At 40.9% G+C, this 24,411-nt stretch overlaps 1 protein-coding gene and 1 pseudogene across 1 annotated transcript in view; both read left to right on the plus strand.

Annotated features, from left to right (window-relative positions):
- LOC101999348 overlaps positions 1-19,181 on the plus strand; it is a 112,702-nt pseudogene extending 93,521 nt beyond the window's left edge.
- Camk4 (calcium/calmodulin dependent protein kinase IV) overlaps positions 1-24,411 on the plus strand; it is a 223,147-nt gene that overhangs the window by 126,338 nt on the left and 72,398 nt on the right. The window contains exons 2-3 of the mRNA XM_013349620.2: positions 18,224-18,286; positions 20,050-20,132. Of these exons, the coding sequence (XP_013205074.1) occupies positions 20,080-20,132 (53 nt within the window). The 5' untranslated portion in view covers positions 18,224-18,286; positions 20,050-20,079. The remainder of the gene's footprint in view (positions 1-18,223; positions 18,287-20,049; positions 20,133-24,411) is intronic.

Here is a 24,411-nt window from a genome sequence, read left to right on the forward strand (position 1 = left end):
TCTCTCTCTCTCTCTCTCTCTCTCTCTCTCTCACACACACACACACACACACACACACACACACTCTCAAACAGCCAAAGCAATTAAATGACATGAACACAGCTAAAGCCATCACTGGACCTTATTTTAAAAATTAGTACAAAATTATTGTAATCAAAACAGCATGAGATAATGTTAAAAACATATAGCTTAATAGAACCGGATGCATAGAAATAAATCCACAATTTGAGGTAAGTTAGTATTTGATAAAGATGCCAAGAATATAGAAGAGGGAAAGATGGTCTCTACAGCAAATAATGTCCTCAAACCTTTATCTCTCCATTCAGAAATGAAATTAGCTCTGGGAAGATGGCTCAGCAGATAAAGGCACTTGATCTCTGAGTATGACAATTTCAGTTTCGTTCCTGGGACCCAATGTGGCAGAGAAGAGGACTGCCTCCTGCAAGGTGTCCTCTGACCTCCATATGTGTGTGCACGCATGTTCACACACACACTCACACACACACACACACACACACACACACTAAAATAAAGATATTGAAATTAGATCATTATCTCATATGCTGGAAATGCTAACTACAGTTGACTAAAGATTAAAATGTAAAACATCAATCCGTAAAATACATAAAAGAAAATATTCAGGACTCGACTTGGAAAATGATTTTGTTTGGTTTAAACAAGTGGAATTCTACCAGACTAAAATGTTTCTGCACAGAGCCAGGCCCCATGCTGTTGTATCCAGATACTTGGAGGGAGGGGCCGTGAGGTAGGACTGTCCCTTGAGTCAAGAGTTCAGAGTCAATCTGGGTAATATGATGAAAAAGGAAAACAATGTACTAAGCTTGACGGCACACACGTGCAATTACAGGACTCAGAGGCTAAGCCAGGAAGAACATAAGTTTGAAGCCAGTGTGAGCTACATTGTGATGTCACCCAAGGCAGTATACAGAACCTGTCTCATGAAAAAAAAAACAAGTTAAAAGTTCTTGCACTACAAAATAATAATTAAAAAATTAAAATATTTGCAGACCAGTATCTATTATAGGACTAGTGACATTATTTAAAAAATTCAAGAGACTCAGTAGCAAGAAAACAAATAACTGAATATAGGCAAAGGACCTAAATAAATATTCTCCCTAAGGGGCCATGCAGTTCCCCACAGATACAGGAGAAGTTGCTCGGCCCCACTAGTCAAATCAAAGTCACAGCAAGTTGCCCATATCTTTATTAGGATGGCTATGATTTGTTTCAAAAAGTATCATCAAGCATATGAAGAAGAAGCAAGCTTGACTTATTCTGGCAGGCATATAAACTTTAAGAGCTATTATGGAAATCAGCATGGAGATTCTTTAGGAAAACTAAAAATAGAAGTAGCATTGACTTAGTGATAACATCTCTGGATTTACCCCCCCCCCCAAATAAGATCACTGCCCCAAAGAAGATATCCTTCCTCCTGTGTTCACTACAGCATCATTCCAGTAACAGTCCTAGAAACAAGCCATGTTCATTGAATGATGACTGAAGAAAATATTGATTATTATGTAAAACAACATTCAGGCTTCAAGAGGAAATAAATCATGTCTGTTGCTGCAACACTCATGATCCCAGAGGATACCACACCAAGTACAGACAGCCTAGCACAGAGTGTAAATGTGATCTCACTGACATTTAGAATCTAAAGGTGTTGAAATCCTAGCCTCAGAGGGAGGAAGAGTGACAATGGGCGATCGTGGTCCCAAGGTATGAGCGCTGGAGATGAATGACGGTGTCCCCTCCTCCTCCTCTTTCTGTCTAACCATTGGGAAGGATGAAATCCTATCACAGACTGCACATTTACTAGCTGTTATGGTGCACATAAGGGATAGAGGCTTCAGCCTATTTTAAAGTCAGGCCTCCATTAAACACTGCTATGAGCACTCATTTCTGTTCTTTGGAAGTTCAGCCAAGGTCACCTTGGTCAGCGATGGAAAGGAGAATAAATCTGCAGCGCAAATAGACATTTTGAGGTCTTATTGAGCCCAATTGAGGTCTTAGAACACATTAAGGAAAGTAGCTTGCAGATAACAAGCCATGCCAAGTGAAGCGTAACTTTTTCAAGCGCCTGTCAGGTGGAACATATTGATTTTTGTAGGGATTATCAAGCCAGGTTTCCTGAAATAGAAACCAAGATATTTCTATTAAGTCTGTGACAGGTGTACGTCTAATGAAGGGAGAAGATGGCTGGATGGAATGGTAAAATGTTGGCCTGTTATATCCCCCACCATTCAAGAGAGCCTTTGCAAGTCTCAGCAGGAATTCATGTAACTTAGGGGGGTTTTGTTTGCATATTTTCTTGCCCATATATAAACACTGATTTTTTTTTATAATTCTGCTTACTTATTCATGTTCTTGCTGAGTTCTCATCAGCATTTCATTCCCTTTGCTTTACTTTTGAACACCATAATCCAGAAGTATATCATGAGGAGGGATGAGGAGAGGATGAAGGAAGGTAGGAGATGCTGTTAGACTGGACTGGCCTATATGATATTGCTCAAAAACAAGCATACACAAAAGATAAGGCCACTTGATCACATATGATTTGTTTAAATGACCACATTTAGCCCCCATCCCCTAGTACTTTTACAGTGAGAAGTTGGAGCTAAAGTGATCTTGACCTTTTATGTTGAATCTGTGGGACAAGAAAGAAAATATGTTACCAGACAAAGACAGAAGAGGAATGAGAGAGACAAAAGTCTCAAAGAGCTGACTGGGAAACACTGGTACAAACCCAGGGTTTAGGAGAGAGTGATGCCTGAGAGAGGCAGTAGCTGCACAGATTCTTAATATGCACTTAGTATTCATATCTTAATGAGAAATGGTAAGTCTATAACTTCAGTATTCATAGGGAAAAATGAGTTTTGAGTTTTATACTTTTCTTCAGTTTCAAACTGTCTTAGGGCACTGAGATGAATATTGGTCAAAGTTTCCTCCACTCAGACAATATAAGAAACAGGAGGAAGATGGCTGAAGACAGTCCAGTTGTAGAGTTCTGAAGCTACTAATTTGCTTCAACAGAACAGGAGACCATGAATGTTCGCACGCCAGGGGATCTCAACTGGACGAGATCCAGACAGTTTTCAGTACTGAACTTGTTTTCAGTATCTGTCACATTAAACGCCCTGGGATGTCTCTTCAGTAGTTCTAATAGTAAAGGAGAACGATACCAGTCAGAAGGGGGTCAGCAATTAATTAACAACCAATTACTACACGTGCTGTAGCAACCTTGCCCACGTCAGTGCAGAGCTCCCCATGGTGGGCGTGTTCCATTTTGTAGGGTTTTAGAGCTTTGTCCAAAGTACACAGAAACACACAGGACAGGACAAGACTTCTGGGAATCTAAACCAGGCCTTTTAAAATTTGTTTCATCAAGGCCCCGAAAGGAGAGAAGGCCAAAATGAAGTCCGAAATGGTCGTGGTCCAGATGAACAACTGGGAATAGATGCTGTCCTTGCCAAGTTAATAAAGAAAACTAAACCCTTACTAATGCAGACATAGGGAAATCTCCCTTAGCTTCTAAATCACTCTGTAAAACAAGGGCAAGGACTAGTGACATTATTTAAACAATTCAAGAGACTCAGTAGCAAGAAAACAAGTAGAGAACACAAGCAATATATTTCTTCTCTGAATCCAGTTAAAGCCTTACGTTAATGAGTCTCAGTATGCATTATCCACCACTGTGGTTGAGATACGATTATTCTCCAAAGGCTTATGTGCTGGAAGCCTAGTCCCTAAGGTAAGGGCGCTGAAGTGATGTGGTTTTATGAGATAATTACATCATGGGTGTTGCCCTCGACAGAGGTCAGTGTAGTGTGGTGGCACCGAGCTGGCTCTCTTGAGAAGCGCTTGCTATAAAGCCAGGCCATCTCCTCTGCAGACAGCCAGATCTTTTCCTAATTTCCCAGTAGCTCGTGACACAGTCTGGGGGTCCTTGCCACTAATATGCTGTCTGTAACCTTGCTGTATGAACCCTCCAGTCCTTAAGAATCATGAGCCAAATGAACTTTTTTTTTTAATTAAGAAGTATCTAGTCTTAGGTGTTCCTCTTGTAATACAAAGCTAGCAAATGCAGTAGTTGTAGGAACAACTGGGAAGCATGAGACGTGTGAACTACATTGTGCCCTGATGCTAGCCCTTTAGCTGTCTTAGTGGTAGATAGGACACTATCATGTCCCCTGCTGTGCGCACCAGGTTCCCCTGTCCTCTTTTAAGCAAGCATCTATTACAAGGTAAATTCAGTTCATCTTCTCTCATTGTCTGTGTCCCAGAAATCTAAAAATGTGCTAAACAGATCATTAAATATAAACTGCCCCCTTTTTCCCTCTCTCACAACATATGAGGCCATCACTGCCAGGATTTTTCTTTCAGATTTTCATCAGAATAGTCTAGACTCTAGAATAATTTTTCTACCACAGCATCAGACTAGCTTGACTGTTCTGATACATTTCTAGATATGAAGCAATGACACACAACAATCTGTGAGTGGCATCTTTTATTGATAAACTAAAGCTTATCTAGGATGACTAGTCTTGTCTTTTAAATTTTGACATATTTTAAAAGGGGATATTAATAAAAATCAACATAATACACACAAATAAAGTCTCCTTTACTTGCTATAAAAAATTATTCTTGAACCTAATGCTACTGAGTATCTGGAGGGGATGATATTCATTTTTTAAAGTCAAAGATATCCTTATTTTTCTACTTTGAAATCATTTCTTGGGCCGGAGAAATGGCTCCATTGGTTCAGAGTGCTTCCTCCTTTTGCAGAAGACTGGGGTTTTTCTCAGCACCCTTGTTGGGCTGCTCACAACTGCCTATAACTCCAGCTGCAGGGCATCTGGTGCCCTCTATTGGTCTCACTGGCATCTGCACACGTGTACATGTACAACCAAGGACAACTAGACAACATAAATAAAAGTAAAAAAAAAACATCTTTTTGTTGTTAAGGTGAGTTTAGCTGTTTCTCAAAGTTGTACCTACTTTGCCCTGTTCTTTCCAAGTGACTCGAAATTCAAGAGCGTCTTCATCGGTGGTGTGTTCTCCATGGAAGGGCTCAAGCGTCCTTATAGCAGGACCTTCGCCAGATGCTGTCTGCAGAAGAACCTGGCCACGTAGGAGCACTTGCAGCTGCACATGGCTGGGGCAGGTGATTGTCATCACCAGCGGAGTGGGAAAGCCAATAAATACCTGGATACCTGGTGAACATCCAGGGAAGAAACAAGCCCCCCAGCACACAGAGGCCTGCCGCATGCACTGCAGACCCGTTGGCTACTGCCTCCTCTCAATCTTGATGGGCTAGGAATGTGCCAAAGAGAAGGAAATGGCAGAACATTAATATAATGAGTGCACATAGACACCGTGCCTCTGGTGTGAAACCTTTAGACCCTTAATACGGGGGAGTTAAAGATGAGCTATGGGGGTACTTAAGGATATATGCAGGGCATTGTGTGAAAGATCACATTGCAGACTGAACTGACACACGTTCATTCTTCTGTGTCTGATTTCTGGAGTGTCTGGTGTCTTCCAGGAAAGTGGAACTGGTGTTTCCTGACATTAGGGTGGATTCTTAGCAAGCAAGGAAGGCAGGAGAAAGGCAGGACCACACTTCCACATTTAAAAAAGGGAGCTGTGAACAGCATCTAGAAGACCATTTAAAGCCCTTCCCCTTTGTATACCATGTTCCTTATTTTTTACTTAGTTCTTTTAGAATACAGCATAATTACAGCATTTCTCTCTTCCCTTTCTTCCTCCAAAACTTCCCATACGCTCCTCCTTGCTCTCTTTCAAATTCATGCCCACTTCTCCATAAATTGTTTTTGGATACATATCAGTATATGCATATATATCCCTAACCTGCTCAGTCTGTATAATGTTTCTTGGATGCATGTGTTTAGGGCTGACCATTTGGCATGCTGGTCCCTAGGGAAGACAATTTCTCCCCCTCGCAGCAGGGCTCAGTTGCCTGTCATTTTTGTGTATGATTGAGGTCTCAGGAACTTTCCATTGTCCACTTTGGCATGTCCATTGATGTCATCCTGGTTCTGCTCAACATTTGGGCAATCACACTGGTGAGACTTTATGTGTCTAACTTCCGACAGTACTAGGAGACACAACCTCACAAGCAAACTCTTTGATCTTCTGGCTCTTACAATCTTCCTGTTCCCCTTTCCTTAGCATTCCCTGAGCCTTAGATGTGAGACTGTTTAAAGATGGAGCCGTTGGGCTCCGTGACTTTGCATTTAGGTTGTGCTTTTCTGTACAGGTCTCTTCTGGTGCATTGAGAAGTCTTCCTGATGGGTGGTGAAGACCACACTTACCTGGGTATAAGACAATGTTTAGATTGTTACTAAGGATTATGCTTTTTAATTTTCAAAAAATTTTTTTTTAGCATTTTTGAAGAGCAGTAATTAGGGTCTTTGAAGAAGCTCTTACTTTTTTGGGAAAAAGTAAAGGCCAGGCAAGATACTAAAGCAATCTCTTATGAGCATAAAGGTGTTTTATATGAAGATATAGTCTTGGTAAAGGATTCGTTGTGAAGATCTAATTGAAGAGTTTTAAAATGCTAATAACTCCAATATCTTTATTTGAATTATTTAATAGAAAGCTGGTGACTTAGTTTTAAGAATCACACAGATCAAAAGACTGTCTTGGGAACTCTGAGCTTCTTGGCGTTCTGTCCTCGTTGTGGGTGATTTTGGAATCATGCATACAAGTCATTGTTGTTTGACTGAAAGGAACATAAACTGGAGGTTAAGTTGCACTATTTTTGTGCCCTCTTAAGAATTTTAAAAGCGTTTTAGAAAGTATGACCTTGACCGTATAAAATTACCAAAGGTACTAAGAAGAAATGATTAGACCGGAAATATACGTAAAATGTGTCTGGTGGTCAATTTAAAGACAACTGAAGTGTGACTCTAATGCTCTATAGTAATTATTAAACATAAAAATGGCCTTCAGTATTTCTTACATTTAAAGTTATGAGTGTTGTTTTGATCCTAGTTTCTGAAAAGGTCAAGGAAAATATGTATTTAAGTGAAAACACACACGAGTCCCTCCCTCTGGCCACTGCTTGGCAGGGAAGTTACCTTGGACTCCAATAGTGGATTCTAACAAAGCTGTCTCCTACTCTATGATAGTTTCTCATGCCAGAGTTAGGAAATGTTAAACAGAAGACGAGAAAAAGTTAATTTTGTAAATGCCCTCCTAGGGAAGGCACTGACATTCACTGAGCATCCGTCAAAAACCAAGAAGTTTCCACACACACCATCAATCCATATAACACCACTAAGTCATGGTCATGATCAATGTCTCCAGTTTGTAGACGAAGAAATTTAAATAATCTTGTACAGATTTAGAGACCCAAGAGAGGGTTCGCAGTAGCCAAGCCATGAAAGTGGCAGATACAATGAAAAGAAAATTTAAGTACAGGCAAGAATGATCACTGCAACAAGGTTTATATTAGTGTAATTAGCAAGGAACAGCTGTAATGTTTGAACGAGGCATTGATGATGTTGGGCTACTAGTAATGTTTTTAGTGAAAAAAGTAACATATTTTCTGGTTTGAAAATATGGAAAAGACATTTTTTAAAAGCTAGAAGTTTATAAAACAAGATACTGATGACTAATTATGTTACAATTGTTCTCACTGTTATTTCCTTCATTTTATACTTAAAAATATATGCTATGTTTTTGTTTTCTTCCCTGTCTGACAGGATAAGCCCTGAAAGAGAATTTAGGAAGCTTATATCCCATGATCTCTTTTCATCATGGGATATAAGTTTCTTTTTGGAGAAGACTTGACCCCTAAGCATGGTCATCTTCTTTGGGAAGATGGAGAAATGATATTTGTCAAGGCTTTGTGTCCTGGGGGGGGATGCATCATTTAATTTTCTTTTAATCTCTTCTGCTGTTGTATTTAGTGCAAATTATGAGCTACTCAAAGTAAAAGCAAGGTGTAGTGTTTGAGAGAAACACTTCCTTCTTTCTGACAGCTAAAACACCTCTGTATAAAATGGGAGGGGAGAGAAAACAGGCAGGATTTCAGTACCAATTGCAGTGGACTGATAAAATCAGTGAATCAGAGCTAACAATTTTATTGCCTTGAGCCCAGATAAGAAGGTTCAGAGGCAACCTCAGAGTTTTCCTATGGGAGGGGAGCGGAGACATGGCATCAGAAGCAGGACTGGATAGGGTAAACTGAGCCGGGGAGATCTTGGTAAAGATGAAAGAAACTAAGTCAGGATTACCCCTGAGCAATGTTAATTCTGGAGCGACAGAGAGAAGAGGAGAACGAAGTATACAACCTCCATGGTCTTTCTCCCTCGCATTCCAGTTCCTTTCCTCTCCTCCTCTGCTAAGACAAACCTATTTTCTGTAGGACTCTGGCAGAATCCCAAATCAATTGTTTAAGCTTCATTCAGCTTATCATGTCCCCCGAGAATGTTAAACCTGTTTCATTCGCTGTCAGAAGAAAGACCCTTCCCTTTGAAGCGAATTCCCAGTGTCTGTGAGCAGGAAGGTTTCTACTAAGGATCTAAGAAGGACGATCTGTAGTGACTCACTCTGCAGGAAGTGCCCTTCTCCAAAGCCCCTTCTTCCATAGGCTTTGCTTTCCAAAACATAGATGCCCTTTTTCTCCATTAAACTTCTAGAGATGTTCCTATTTTGCCTAAACTGCTTCCATCCTCTATGCAAAAGCCTTGCTTTTCTCCTTTGGGGAGTCTGAAAGGAGGAGGAAATGATTGGGAACAGAACAATGAGAAGACTTTGACTTTCACAGTTGTCAAGGCCTTGTGAAATGTGAATGAAGTGAACGGTTGTTTAGAGCCTGTCTGCTGCTGGTGCTCACAGCAAAGCTGGCTGTGCACGAGGAGTATCAAATTAGGGACTGGATTCCCCGGCTGTTTATACCCACACCTGTCCATTGCATGTCACCGCCCCAGCTCTAAGCCATCACCACCTTCCTGTTGACTCCAAACTCACTCATGCTAAACGATTTGGGAGACAAATGGTTGAGGGCAAGTAGTATGAAGTTTAGCATGGAAGCACCCAGAAGAAAGTTTTCTTAGTTTTTTTTTTTTCTTCAAAACTTATCAGTAAGCTGGAATAAAAGGAGAGGAATGGAGGGTAAATTCAGTACAAAGAACTGTGGCTTTATTGATATCTCTCTGATGTGGGCGGCTTTTTTCCTGTCTTTTGCATCCGCATAAACAACAGTTTTATTCTATTTCTCTGGCCACGTTTCACTCGGAGCATTAATGTTCTCTCATGTGGCTGCCTCCATGTTACCTTATCGGCGACTCTTTTATTGTCTCCTTCGTTTTGATTCCCTGCAATATAGTACAAAGGAACCTGAGGCCTATTATTTATTTATTTATTCATATTCTGCCTCTGCTAGAACAAAGAGTTTTTATACCCCAGAGTTGATTTATTCACTAATATAGCATCATGCCCAGAATATTATCTGTATATAATAGGTGCTAAAATGTATTTGCAGAATTAAAAGATAAAAATGTTTTTTTTGTTGTAGATGAACAAAAATATAAAATAATTTTTCTTGGATTTTCTGCCTTCTCAGTAATTGGAGATGGGGGTGAAGCAGAGGTATAAAGAGAGAGGGCATATATTTTTCTGTAGAACGAACACACCGAGAGCCCCTTAAATTTGGTGTCATAAATTTAAAATTGGAAGTTAACGAAGTTGTCTGTTTTCCCTAATGGATCTAGTCCAGACACAGAAATGCAATAAGGGTGAAGCTGAATAAGCTTAGGGATTTCGTCTGAAAATTACAAGCGAATGAGAGAAGGGCAGACTGTGTAGACCAGTGCACAGACAGACAGATCATGGACTCTGAGTTAAGGGAGAGTGAAGGCTGAGAGAAATTGATCCGTGTGCGCGGTTTGATGTCAAGGTTTCTGTAGTGTCCCATGGATGCTAATGACTTGAGGTGTAACCGTGAGAGCGGTTTGCCAAGTGGGATCAGAGGAAAAGATGGGAAAAATGAGCCAGTGATAAAGAAACAGGCCAAAACGCTGAATGAATCGTGGCATTGTTACCCAAGTTGTTAAGAGCATTGATACTATGAGCCACAAGGGAAAGTTGAAGGTTGCATGCTTGTGATGGCTGGATCACAGCAGTGAGAAGCAGGGACCAGGGCCTCTGGTGTATTTTCTATGGAAGCCAAACCAGGTCACTGCCAGGGTCTATGCCCAAAGCAAAGATGTCCAGGTTTGCTTTTGAACAAGAAGAGAGAAGAGTGAAAATACCCATTCTTGGTTAGAATTCTAGAGTTATTGTGAATACTACTAGCATCATGTGAGAAATCCTCCATCTGATCATATGTGGCCGTTTGATGTTTGTAGGCTCAAACAGCAGGCCTTAGCTTTCAAATCCTTGTAGACTAGAATGGCTTCTGAATTCCACTTGTCAAGGCTCTTTCCTTGCATGCTGGTATCAGCAGAGGCCTGCCCACTGTCAGGAAATTAAGCAGAACCTGTGTAAAAGGGAATCATTCTGAAAAATTAAAGGCATTTCTTATTATCTATTAGAAATTCATATCTTCCATGTTTTCACAATGCCTCCAAGAAGCACAATTCTGTGCTTTGCATCATTCTCTGAAAATTATTCAAGCCAGAAATGAGCCAAAGAAGGCAGAGAGCAAATAGAAACAAGCAAGATACATAGTCTCATTCTGTAAGGATAATGAAACTCACCATTGTTGTTGTGTTTGTTGGTGTGGGTGTATGTTCATGTGTATGTGTGTGTGTGTGTGTGTGTGTGTGTGCATGTGCACAAGGGTGTGTGTGTGTGTGTGTGTGTGCTTCTGGAAGGCAGATGTCAAGGCTGGGCAATTCCTCTGGGTTGCCTTCCACATTTACTTTAGATTGGGCCTCTCACTGAAGCTGCTTGAGTTGGCTGGGATGGTTGGCCAGTGAGCTCCAGACACTCAGCTGCCTCCACTTCCCCAGTAGTGAGGGGCAGGTCAGTGGTACCATTCTTCATATTTATAAGGATGCTAGGGGTCCGATTTAGATCCTTACAATTGTGTGGCAGGAGTTTTCTATACCGAGCCATCTCCCCAGCTCTAGGCCTTGTTTTGTGTGGAAATGCTGCTGCAATAGATGGAGACCTTGAGGTGAGAAGAGCAGCTGTCCCTTTTAGTAGAGGTCCCCTAGCTCACTCAGAGGGTGGTGGCTCCAGATCTAGGTTGTGTGTGACGTGATTTGGTGACTTGAGTGCAGCAATGATTTGCGTCCCTGTGTCTCGTTTCTCCCAGCTTTCCCCCTGCTCTGCCCCAACCCGCCACTTCCACGACACAGCTGCAGGTTTTTAGCTTTTCCTTCAAGTCCTTCCTTCTTTGCCTGTTTTCAAATCCTTCCTCGTCCTGTCATCATTTTGGCTAATATCTGGAGTACATTTACTACTGCTCGTCCAAATGAAGTATCCATATCTAATGAGCCACATTCAATTCTGGGGACCTTGGGGATATTGGAGAACTATACTTTTATATATTTCTTTTTACTCAACTTTCCACCATTAGAGCAGAAAAAAACTTGTTTTTTTTTTCTTTTTGATGTTGAGAAATCTTGAGTTCCATAATGTTTTGCCACCATCTGTTTCTTTTATTAAGTGTGCTGTTAATTTTATTTTTCTCATGTATAAACCTCAAAAGGTATATTTTCTATTGAAAGTATAACACAATTCTTCATATTGGCTATTTCAACCAATACCAGAGTAAAATGAAGCTTTTTCTTTGAATCCTTTGTGTAGCTGAAGGAGAAGAGCTGAGACAGGGCTTTAGAGAAATGCACCAGATGCCAATCTATTTAGCCATTATCTATTTTATGTTGGTAGTCACAGCACCCCACAGAAATATTTAAGTGGGAGGCACGGTTCTTTCTGATCAGCACTAAAACATCATATTCTGGAAAGTGAACGTATCTCTATCACTGTAAGTCTAGTATTAAACTTCACCGAGTTGGAGAGAAGATTCAGCAACTACAAGCACTTGCTGCTCTTCAGAGTACCCGGGGTAGATTTCTAGTACCCACGTCTGGCAGCAACAACTGTCTGTTATTTACTCATCGCTAGGGGTTCTGACATCCTCTTCTGGCCATCATGGCCACCTGGATACACATAACTCACACTCACAGGCAAATACACAAATGCATACATAAAGATAAAAGTGAATCTTTAAACTTCAGAATGCAATGATTGGCCAAAGTTCTTAGGCATTTCTTTAGGTTCTCTCTGCCCATCCTGTTCAGAGATGCAGCAATGCTGCCATGCTCTTTGGCCACTGCATGCATTTGACACAAAGAGTTTATTCAATTTACTCTGATTTATTTTGCTTTACTAAACAAACTCCCGGAGTCCAAATGAAGAGAGGAAGGAGTGAGAATATGAGCAAAGGGGTCAAGACCATGATGGGGACACCCACAGAAACAGCTGACCCCAGTGAGTGGAAGCTCACTGACTCCAGACTGACACCTGGAGAACCTGCATAGGACCAAACTAGACTCTGAATGTGGGTGACAGCTGTGTCACTTAGGCAGTTTATGGGGCCAACTGACAGAGGGACCAACCAGTATTTATCCTTAGTGCATGAACTGGCTTTGGGAGCCCATTCCCTATGGAGGGATACCTTGCTCAGCCTAGATATGGGGGGAGGGCCTCCAACTTGTCTCAATGGTCCTGCCTCAGGATCAGTTTTACACTGTCACGTGATGTGACAGACTTTGTTGATGAGAGAGTTGGGAGGCCTCACCATTTCTGAGGACTGAATGGGGAATGGGGTGGGAGAAGGTGGGGGGGCGGGAGGAGGAGAGGGAGGGGGACCTGAGATTGGGATGTAAAATAAAAAAGATTGTTTTAAAGAATAAATTAAATTAAAATTAACCTTATTTAGATATGAAAGTAGAAAAGGGAAGGCTTCGGCTGTGCTCCAGGAAGCTCTTCTGAGACTCTGGACAGCCTTTTGGATTGGCACAGATGACACAGAACATACTATAAAGATGCATGCCGTTGACAAAACTGATTTCATAGAGAAGTTAATTTTGGACTCCAAATAAAATTCCAAGCTAGAAGGTTTTTCCTGAAATATTACCTCTTTTGAATATTTCTGGAACTAATATTACTTCACACTTAATTTTTAAAAGGTTTCATAATGTAGAATACATGCTAGGTAACACAATAAAACGTTTGTTCAGAATATGTGTTTACACTAGAAAATGTCTTGTTGAAAATGAAAAGATAAAAAAGTTAAGGATTCTGTCACCTGCTGTCGTTTTATGCTGATCAGAAATACGTGAAAACGTTAGGGGGCATTGTGGAACACATAAGTGCTAAATATACAATCAGAAAAATGAGCCCTAACTTAGGAATGAAGGACTTAGGTTCTGTATTTTTTAAAAGAATCATACAAATAATAACAAATATATTTATTTTGCATTAGTTAGGAAGTTATTGCTAACCTGGGGCAACAAAAAATATAATCTCTATTGTAAAATTAAGAGATAAACTAGAATGAATAAGGCTATATGTAAAATTAACAGATAAACTAGAATGAAAAAGCCTATGTATCTAAGTTACAAGTAGGCTAATAAAGTTGTGCTGTCCATGGGATTTACTATAAATCCCTAGATTCGGGTGCTCATGTAGCAAAACATGTGGTTCACCGTGAGACAATGGATATGAATTTGCTTCTTGGTAGTGACTCTTTTATTATCATCAGTAATACCTTATTTAATAATAATAATAATCCTTCAGGATTTTCTTCAATAATATCTGTAGAAACCAAAATGGAAGATTTGCTCTCATCCAGAATTCCAGTACATCTCTCAGCAGGGTGGGCTCCTGCACCCGGGGCTCTCTGGAAACCGTGTTGAATGTGGAGCTCTACGTGAGTGAGAATAATAATGCTTTTTACAGGCGTGATTTCAGCCAGTCCAGTGCCAAGGTCACAAGGCCAGTGCCCTGCAGATGGCAACAAAGTTATTCTATGAGCTGCTTTGAAGGAAATCCGGTCTATGTCTTGATGTTCTCGCAAAGATTTTATACACAAGAGGAGTAGCTTTTGCACAATGGAAATTTTCCACGAAACTAACAATTTTTCCTCTAAAGAACGTTCACTCTCCTCCTCGAGTCTCTTTTCTGTATCCCAGTGACCGGACTGATTGACATCACTTATTGGTTTGTCCCATCACACTGTCTTCATGTACCACATACACACTTAGTGAATTGTTCTTCGTTTGTTAACAGTGAGGTGTTTTTTAAATGTCAAATAATGTAAAAAAGAAATCTTTTTTTTTTTTACAATAAGCTAGTATTTAAATAGTAGCATTGTTCCAACCATGGAGGTTATCTTGCATTGAACAATGGAGGTTTGGGTTCTAATTTGTTTTTATGCATACCTGTATGCATGTGTACCTAGATATATGCTCAGAGCCCATGGTGGTCTCACGGTGGAATTAGATGCCCTGCAGCTGGAGTTACAGACAGCTGTGTCTCCATATGGATGCTGAGAATTGAACTGGTTTCCCTGCGAGGACTCTTAACAGAAAGCAAGCCATCTCTCTAGTCCCCAGTGGAGACTTTAAAACAAAACACATCATTCTTTGTCTTCTCTTGACATTATATAGATAAATTTGTCCCCAAATTAGATCAGTAGCTTCCTCTGAAGAGACCTTATTTTGCTTGCTTTTTGTAGGCTCCTCCAGTGTTTAATATGGAGCCCAACATATAAAACCTAGATGATAGATATTCATTCCATATAAATCAAGAGACCTTTGACTCTCTGGTTCTATGGAGAGCTTTTTTTAAAATACAGATTATACACTTTTTTTTTTCTATTTCAGAAGTTTTGAGAATATAATATAAGCTGTGGCTTTTCTTCCCTCCCAACACAGTATTTTAAAGACGGGTTTATGCAAACTTCAACTCCTACCTGTCTTGTTTGCTAGTACTCTTTGTCCTACGTTGCTTTCCTCCCTTCAACGAGTGTCCTTAGTAACATCAAAGTCCTGGACAAAATGACACACTGTAGACAGAGAGTAAGAAAGCAGAGTTCCCAGTACACACGAGTCTGTCAGACTAATTCACCAGGGAAGCAATTGCCACCCCTCGGTTTTCAGTATGGGTTTACAAGAGCTTTATGAAAAAGCAGTATAAGTTACTACTTTGTAGCATCTATGAGTTATTGTTAAACAATCATAATATGAGCATTAAACCTACTCTTGCAAGAATTGTTATAAATTAATAATATTTGATGATTTATTAATTAGTCTGGGACATAGGAAAAAGCAAAGAAAGCAACATTTCAGTATTTTAGACAGGCAAATAAAAGAGGAAACAAATAACAAAACAATCATTAATGGAGGCTTCAGTATCTGGCAACATCCAGTTTTCAGGAGATTCAGGTCCTGCCCCAGCCAGACATTCCAGTTCTCTCAAAGTTGATCAGAGGAGATGGCGCCTCACCCATGCTTGGTCCTGTTAGAGTCACATGTCTCTTACATATAGATTTATGCATTGAATGCAAACAAAACAAAGAGAAAATTGTCTGAGATTAGCATAGAGATGTTTGAGTCTGAGCTTCTGTATTTGGCTATCTGCAGACAGATCTGAGTTTCCATGTGCCAACATTTTCCGCTAGAGCACAGGTAAGCTTGAGCTGGTATTGGTTACCTGCACTCGGAAGAGTTTTGCTCAACACATACTCTGTCAAAATTGGGAAAAGCAGCTCTAATTCAGTCTCGGGGGAAGACTGGTAGGGCAGTCTCCAAATGTTTTGAGTAGCGGAACACTAGATGGATGCATTAAAATGTGTCTCTTCTCTGTCTTTCACAGAGAAAGCCCTAGAGCCTGTCAATGTGACACACATTTGCTGAAGTCAGTTTCTTGCCAGCTTGTTTGTCTCTGCTCCCAATGAATCTGCCCTCCCATGTTATTGCCTGTATTAGCTGGCAGTTATGAAGATTGACAGATCGTATCATCCCTGTCCCTCTCTAGACAGAATTTATAACTGACATTTCATTTTTGTGTGGGATGTTCATACATAACATTAATAAGTTTTCTGAGTTGCCAGCTGCCATCCATCCAGTGTAAATAGAACACATATTTTTTGTTTTGTAGTTATGGTTGTCCTGGTTAGTTCTTGTTGTCAGCTAGACACAAATTTAAGTCACCAAAGCAGAAGGAACTTCAACTGAAGAACTGCCTCAATAAGATTGGCCTGTTTCTCTGTGAGTTCGAGGCCAGCCTGGTCTACAAGAGCAAGCTCCAGGACAGACTCCACAGCTACAGAGAAACCCTGTCTCAAAAACAAAAACAAACAAACAAACAAAAAAACAACAACAACAAAAAAAAACAACAAAAAGAAAAAAACTGAAAAAAAAAACATTGGTCTGTAACTAAGTCTGTAAGATATTATCTTGACTGATGATTGGTGTGGGAAGGCTCAGTCCAATGTGGGCAACGCCTTTCCCAGACAGGTTAATTTGGGCCGTAGAAGTGAGCTAGGTGACGGTGAGCCAGTGAATGAGCCAGAGTCCTTCTATGGTTTCTTCTTCTGTTTTTGGTTTAGTTCATACCATGACGTTTTTAGTGATAGATTGTCACCTGGAAGTATAACTTAGCCATATTTTTCCTAAGTTGCTTTAGGTCAGAGTATTATAGCACAGAAAACACAGTAGTAGCTAGATAACAGCTTAAATTTCTTTGGCATGGATATGTAAAAATACTCTGAGTGTTCTAATTGATTTCACAAATAACAAAATTGACTTCACATGAGTGTGGAGGTGCATGTGCACGTGTGTGTGTGAGAGAGAGAGAGAGAGAGTGAGTGACAGAGAGAGGAGAGAGAGAGAGAGAGAGAGAGAGAGAGAGAGAGAGAGAGAGAGAGAGAGTAGAGGTGAGAAGACAATGTAAGGTGTCCTGGTTCCACTGCCACCCATCTTTTTAAAGAGTCTTTGGCTGGCCTGAACCTAGCACTGAGGCTCGGCTGACTGGCCTAGAGCCCCAATGATCCATTTGTCTCTGCCTCCCCAGGGCTGGGTTTATAAACGTGCACCACAGACTACACTTAAAGTTTTCTGTTTGCACATGACTTTTAGATCGTCTAAACTCTCATTTCCTGAACCTTAGTTGGGGAGCATCTCGCATTTTGCAGATGAGAAATTCAGTGGACATTGTCCCTAATATGTCACGTGTTGTAACCATGCAGTGTTTCTCAACCTTCCTAATGCTGCAGCCCTTTAATATAGTTCCCATGTTGTGGTGACCCCCAAACAACCAAACAATTATTTTCATTGCCACTTCATAACTGTAATTTTGCTATGGTTATGAACTGTAATGTAATATCTGATATACAGGATGTTTGAAATGTGATCCTCAAAGGGGTCACAACCCATAGGTTGAGAATCGTTGTACTAAGGTCTCTTAGTCATCACCAATAGAAACTGACTCTGGATGACAAGAAGAAAGAAAATTTAGTGGCTCATAGAATTAAAGCTCAAAGAATAAATGAACCTATATAGCAATACAGGAACTAGGTGATATTGGTAGTTCTTTTCATCTCAGTAATTTTTCCCTATGTTGACATACAGTATAAAAACTAGGCATCGGGAGTAGTGACGTCTGCTCTATTTTGCTCTCATAATTCAAAATAGGAAGGGAATTGTATCGATTATTTGCACACAATTTCTGGAGAGGACACCGTGGGATGACTTGGTTCTGCCAGAAACCCTTGATGTGGTCATCCTTCCTCAGGACAGTACCTGTGGGCGAGGTTGAATTGTGTGGCCGCTCGGTGTGAAGAAGGCGGGCGGGGTGATTGGCAGTTCTGTGAGGTTCAGTGAGACTTCTGGCAATGAAAGTAAGAAGTGCAGGGACAAGCTGAGACCGACTGGTGCTGGTGATAGTGGCGGTTATGATGTTTGATAGGAAGTGGGGTAGATAACATGGAAAATGTATTGTAGACCGGGTGCTCTGTTTCTGGATCTACTGGAGGGAGAGACAGACAGACAGAGACACAGAGATGAGAAAGACAGAGACAGAGAGACAGCACACCTCTCCGATCATTTTATCTGCTGGGTTGGCTACCGATGTGTCTCATCTCTGGCATAGTCAGAGTTTTTGTAAGTTGGAGTCCTTTTCAGTTCACGACTTCTCTCTTCATGCCTTCTAGGTGGACAAAAAGATTGTCAGAACTGAGATAGGAGTTCTGCTGCGCCTCTCACACCCGAACATCGTAAGTGGCTTTTAGCTTACAATTCAAAATCATTTCTAAGGCTGTCGAATGGGATCGTTGTTATGGGGAAGAGGGGTTCTTCCTCTGTCAGACAGCACGGCCTAGCTCATGGCTGTACCTCACACACACACAATCAGTTTTGGACTAGATGGACTAACAATGCATAGCACGCCTCCTTTCACGCATGATAGGAGAAACATTGGAGAGTTTTATTTTGCTCTGGTGAAGCACTGGCTTTCTCCTTCTTTTGTTTGCTTATCTCTTTAATATGCCGCGGCCGATACGGGCCAAGAAGGAGAAGGCATTGCTTTCCAAAGTCATTTCCGCCTTTGAGAGAGTATCTGCTTCAGAAATAATGCAAAGATGCAAATAGATGATGTGCCTGAATAGGAGGACTGAGTGGTTCCCAGACACTCCGCTGTGCTCTGTGTTCAGACGACACTGAGAAAAATGCCCAGCGCAAAGCTTTCCAGATCAACGGAGTGAAAAAGAACAAAATCATCTTCGTAGCAGCAACGTGATTTTACAAAATGAAGCCATCTACCTATTTTTTTTTAAAGCCTATTTGTATGAGAAAGTTATGTCTGGGCTGATGACCTGTAATGCTCAAAGCAAAGTGCATACAACTTGATATGTGAGTTAAAGGGACACTTGGCTACACAGCATTAATGAGTAAGAAGGTGGAGCGTAGGCCTCGGTCCAGGACTTAGGCTTCACACTTCCCTGTGTTTGCCATTTTCTATGCCTCGGTGCACTGCTTTCTCACTTGTCTTCACGGCCCCGTAATGACAGCTCCACATTTTTATAAGTTTCCCCGTTGATATTTAAGGGGAAAATTGGAAGGGCCTCGTCAGCTGAGGGCTCTCAGAAGCTTCGGCACTGGCGCTTTCCTTAAGCGTCGCTGGCCAGAGCTTCCTACAGGTGCTCTCCAACTACACGCAGGCTTGCTGCTCAGAGAACAGGCCTGTCCCAAGTGGCTTAGGCCATTGTTGTCCACAGTGTGGGACAGCACTAGAGTTCAGTGTGCAGTGAAGTCCCGGGGTGACTTAGAGTGAGCAATTCTCAAGCATGATATACTCAACCATCACTTGCACGTTTCCCGTGCCTCTTCTGCCTCCTCTTTCTAAGGAAATCAGTGTGCAGCGTTCTTCACGTGTAGGTCAGCGCTGGCCTCCAGATCCCCCGATGTCTGGAGAAAGGTCCACATTTGGTTGGATTATCTGAATCTCTACCACCTCTCTTTCCAGCAACCTATCATAGACAAGCGACTTTAACTGCTGAAGAGTACTTTCCCAAGACCTGACCCAGCCTGTCTCGCCACACCCTAAGTTCAAATCCATTGTTTCCAGGAGAAAGCCTTGCTTGTCTCTAGCATCCATGATGTTTCCAAACAGTTTTGTAAAGTTGGATCTTGTTTTTGAGTCAAAAAAAAAAAAAAAACAAAAAACCATTAACCCTGCAACATTTGAGTAAATTTTGGGAGTGTTTTTAAAGGATTTTTTTTTTTTCAAAATGAAAAAAAGGTCAAAACTGAATGGGAATTTTGAAAAACCTGAGGTAACTGACAAAGCCAGCATCTGAGAAAGAGAGGGTCCTGATGGCCTCATGAGAGTCTTCCTAATGGGAGCATGGGGGCTTTCACTGACCTGACCCTGCCCACTGCTGATGCAAGCTATTGCCTTGTCCATAATTTTAGCCATCTTTAAGGAAGATGGGGATGAGCAGTTGTTGATGTTCTTTCTTGATGTATGTGTTTCCCTCAGATAAAACTTAAGGAAATATTTGAAACGCCCATGGAAATCAGTCTGGTCCTTGAGCTCGTCACGGGAGGAGAGCTGTTTGACAGGTGAGTTGGGTCTAGCGGGTAAACAACAAAAATGTTTGCTCAATGTCACCAAAAAATGTTGGAAAGGAAAAAAATCTCCTAAAAAATTTCATAATAAAAGAATTATGTGAATTGATATATTTTCTTAAACTAAATCTTGAAAAGATTGTGGAAGCAAGATGAACAGTGTTTGGTAAAACATACAGGTAAGTAATTTTAAAAAGAAGTCTGTAATATCTATTTACCTTCACAAACTATTATGTTAAAAAGTAGAATTTTCTAAAATCACATTCTATTTTAGTTAAATAGTAATATTTGTGAGATTATTTTTATGAGAACATACTTAAAATGGTGTTCTCACTATAACCCAAACATTCATGAAGTCAGTATTCTCTAAGTGATTATCTTTAACCTTCCCTCTCCAGTGACCGAGTCTTTGTAAACAGATCCATGGTGCAGGGTAAAGCATGGTATGCTCTGGCCCGTGGTTGCCAGTTTCAGGGATTTGCTCGCAGCTCATCACTCAAAGATGCTTGAGAATGGCGACAAGAGGATACCCCAAAATCTGGAAGAGCAGCTGTGGGTCAAAACAGCCCTAGGCTTCCATGGTTGTCCCTCTCCCTGTCCACTCAAGAGAATTATGCTTGGGCCTAGGGGATCCTCTGCTGTGTTCAGGGTATTCAACCAAGAATGAGAGTGAAGATAGCAATATGAACCAATATTCATCATTTGTAGAAAGGACGAGAAGCTGACGTGAGGGTTTTGGTAAAGAATCAGGTGTGAGAGATAACTGGATAAGGGAAGCCCGAAGACTGTGTTTGGATCCTGTCAGAAGGGCTGTCAGTCTTTCCAGAATGGCCAAGCAATGGTAACAGTGAGTGGACTCTGAGAAGAAAGGATCAAAAGGGATCGGCTTTGCTTGTTGAAAGAGGAACACTAATCCTGACTCCCATGATGGCCTCGGATGGTTGTGTTGATCTCAGATTTACATATTGAAACCCTAACTCCCAAGTCAGTGGATCAGAGGTAGCTCATCTGGGCGGAGATGAGTCCTGAGGGAGCCTCTATGGGTGGGATTGGTGGCCTTAGGGTGTGCCCACTCTTTCCTCCAGGAGATAAGGAAAGGGCTGTGTCTCTAATAAAGCCACCCTCGGAAAGAATCAATCTGCCAGTGTCCTGGTCACGCACGTCCTAACCTCCAGATCAATGAAAAATAAATGTCTATTGATTATAAGACTTAAACAGTTGATCACTCTGTATCAGCAAGATAAACCAAGTGAGACAAGCAGGTAGACTTTAGAACTGTGACTTTTTGACTACTTTAATAATAAGTAAGGATGTGGGCATGTGTGAGTATCCTGGTGGTGGTTGACGACAGACTCACGGTTCCGAATCTATCTCTGCCCCTCAGAGTAAGCTAATCATCTGAGTACTGTGCTTAGTTTCCATGAGCCTTGGAGCACATTTGAAGCTGTCCTGCGCTTCTTGGGATGTATCTTATTCTAAAGTCATCTTGTTCCCATGTGCTTAGACAGCCTTTCTCTGGGGTGTTACCAGTATGTATGTATAATGGCTCCTTTAGCAACACCACTTTAACTGAGTATTTTTATGATATGGCTTTTGTCCAGGTAGAGTAATATATTTCTAGTTAAGATCCTACTGGCTGTGGAGCTGTGAGAGCTCTCTAAGGAGATCTTGCCTATTTCTCAGCTCATTATGGTCTATTAGATAGAAATCTCGTGCTCTTTAGTTATAAATAGCTGCAGATGAGAGCCCCACTTGGAAGTTACCTCTTCCCAGCAGTTCTTACCCTTGCCTGCCTCTTCTCTTCATTTGAATTCACTGTAATCCAGCGCCTCTCCTTCCCTTTGCGTGAAGCGTCTGTGAGAGAATTTGCGATGAAATTTAATTCAGCTCTAGGAAAAAAACAGTAAGAATGACAATGGTGTTGATAAATTCCATCTGTAGGAATAAATGAAGTGCTCCCGTTTCCTTGACGACTGACAGCCAGTAAAGTGCCCACCACCGTGCAGGGCCCCAGGGACTTTAAGACATGTTTTGCCTTGCGTATTGTTCACATTATCGGCATGGCTGACATCACCAGGCTTCTCAATTATGCTCTTAACTCACAGTGATTCTTAACCTTTACCAAGTTGTAGTCAATTCTGCATTTTTAGTTAATCCACTGACTTTTCTTGAGAGCTAAGAAAATCCTAATACTGTTTGTTTCTGTGAACTTAGGCCAAGCTCTAAGTTACTGAGTGGCAATGATGAGAATTCATTCCTGGTCTAGAGATGGCTCTAATGGGAACTAGTAAGTCAAGTCAGAGCATAGGTGGAGGGGTAATTGCATTAATCCATTAGAGTCAAGGTGGTTGTGTTTATTAGCAAAAGACCTATTCTGTGGTACCTATAAAAAAAATAAACAGTCAAAGCATGGTAGGATCTGCATTTCATGTTGAATTTACATAAAAACACACAGGCTAAATGGTGTAGGATTTTAAAATAAAATCAATGCTTTTTCTGTCTTAGAAAAGTCATATAACCTGCATATATGCATTTTATATAGAAATCTACTTATTTTTGACATAGCAGGAAAAAGAACGGTCCCAGAGTTCAGTTCTTCTTAATCCTATCTCAGCTCTTAAAACCTTAGCGTCTGTCTCAGCAGCTTCCTAGTAGAGCAAAGTCTGGCAGTTTCAGGTATGTTTTCCATTTTTCCCCCCCAGGAAATGATAGTATCTTACCTCACAGCCAGCCCGCACAATCTTCGGACTTCTAACGTTTTTGTTGTTGTTTTTTTTTCTCCACTTTGTCTTAAAACTTGAAATACCCGAATTCCTTGTAAATCCCTTTGTCCTGGCTTATTTTTTTTAGAAGGTTTTGCTCACCAATGCCGAACACTTTATAGAGAGATTTTTAGAATATAAAGCTTTGAATGTTGACTCCTCTAAGACAGCAGGTTTTCTTTAGTTTTGACGTTAAAAAAAGTTTAGTGTGAGCAGACACTGGGCTACTGGGCTGATTCAATGGTGGCCTCCTGAAGGCCCTTCTGTTTTATGCCAGGGAACCATAGAGTCTTTAAAGGTCTACTTATTGCCAGTATAGGATCAGTATTTAGAGTACAGTTAGAGAGTGCATTGGTTTAGGAAAATGGAAGTAGAAGGTTTTCCTCTTAGGTCTGTGTCCTCTCCAGCCACCGGTCGTTAGGTAAGTCTGTTTGTTTTAGCTTGTTTCATTTGCTTGCCTGGAGCCTGCCTAACCACCATTTCTGACCACAGACATTCCAATGAATACTAGTGTGTTGTGTTTTCCTCTTATGAAAACTTCCAGGGGAAAGCAGAACGAAAAGGAGTCCGTTTGCTGTGTAGATATCTCCATATCAAATTACTAAAGATGTTTTTGGTTGTGAACCTAACCTTTAATGGCCGAGTCATCTCTCTAAAATTCCTATGATAAAAGCTCTTGAATTCAGCAGCCACATGTTCTTTCAGAGGGCTTGGTTTCTGTGTGCCAATTCAGTCTTTCTTAAGAAATTCAGTCTCACACCATGGCAAGAGAAGGAACGACAGTTGATTTTCCATGTGGAAAATTCAAGTAAATCACTCTGGGCTGGTCTTGCATAAAGCGGTCTTTGAGCCTGTTCACTCTTCAGGCTTTGTGGGGCTTTTTCTTTTTCCAGGGACATGAGCTAAAGAAAATATTAGTGAGTTTCAAACCCATGCTTATTTTATGTCTCTGACTCTGAACTTATTTTTCTATCCTTTCTATAACTTAAAATGTCCTTTTAGTAATCACGAAGGGTCCATAACCAAGGGAAAGGGTGAGTATATTCCATGCACTTAGTCTGTGAATTGCATCAATTACCTGGTCAAGACTAGTGGATCCATCTACCTAACATTCCAAGACTTTTAACCGATACAGCTGAGACTAACTGAGTTTTCAGGAAACTGTCACTAACAAAGATTCCATAAGTAAGGACTACTTCTTAACCCTGTTTCTTCAGGGTGGTGTCGTGGTTGATAATGGCATTAACCAAATTCAGGAAAGTCTGTACTATGAAAATTGTGCTAAAATTCATATTGAATTTAATCCTCTGGAGTGAAGATCCACTGTATCTGATTGTCTATAAAGGATAATTAGTCACCGGATCCTGGCCACCTTCAGGGCAGTTTGCATAGCATTTCACCAGGATGGTTCGCTTGCTCCTCAAAGCAACACATGCACAGAGTAGGTCTTCTTATATACATTTAGCAGACCTCCTCAAAGCAACACATGCACAGAGTAGGTCTTCTTATAT

This window comes from Microtus ochrogaster, chromosome 18, assembly GCF_000317375.1.
Source record: "Microtus ochrogaster isolate Prairie Vole_2 chromosome 18, MicOch1.0, whole genome shotgun sequence".
NCBI lineage: Eukaryota > Metazoa > Chordata > Mammalia > Rodentia > Cricetidae > Microtus > Microtus ochrogaster.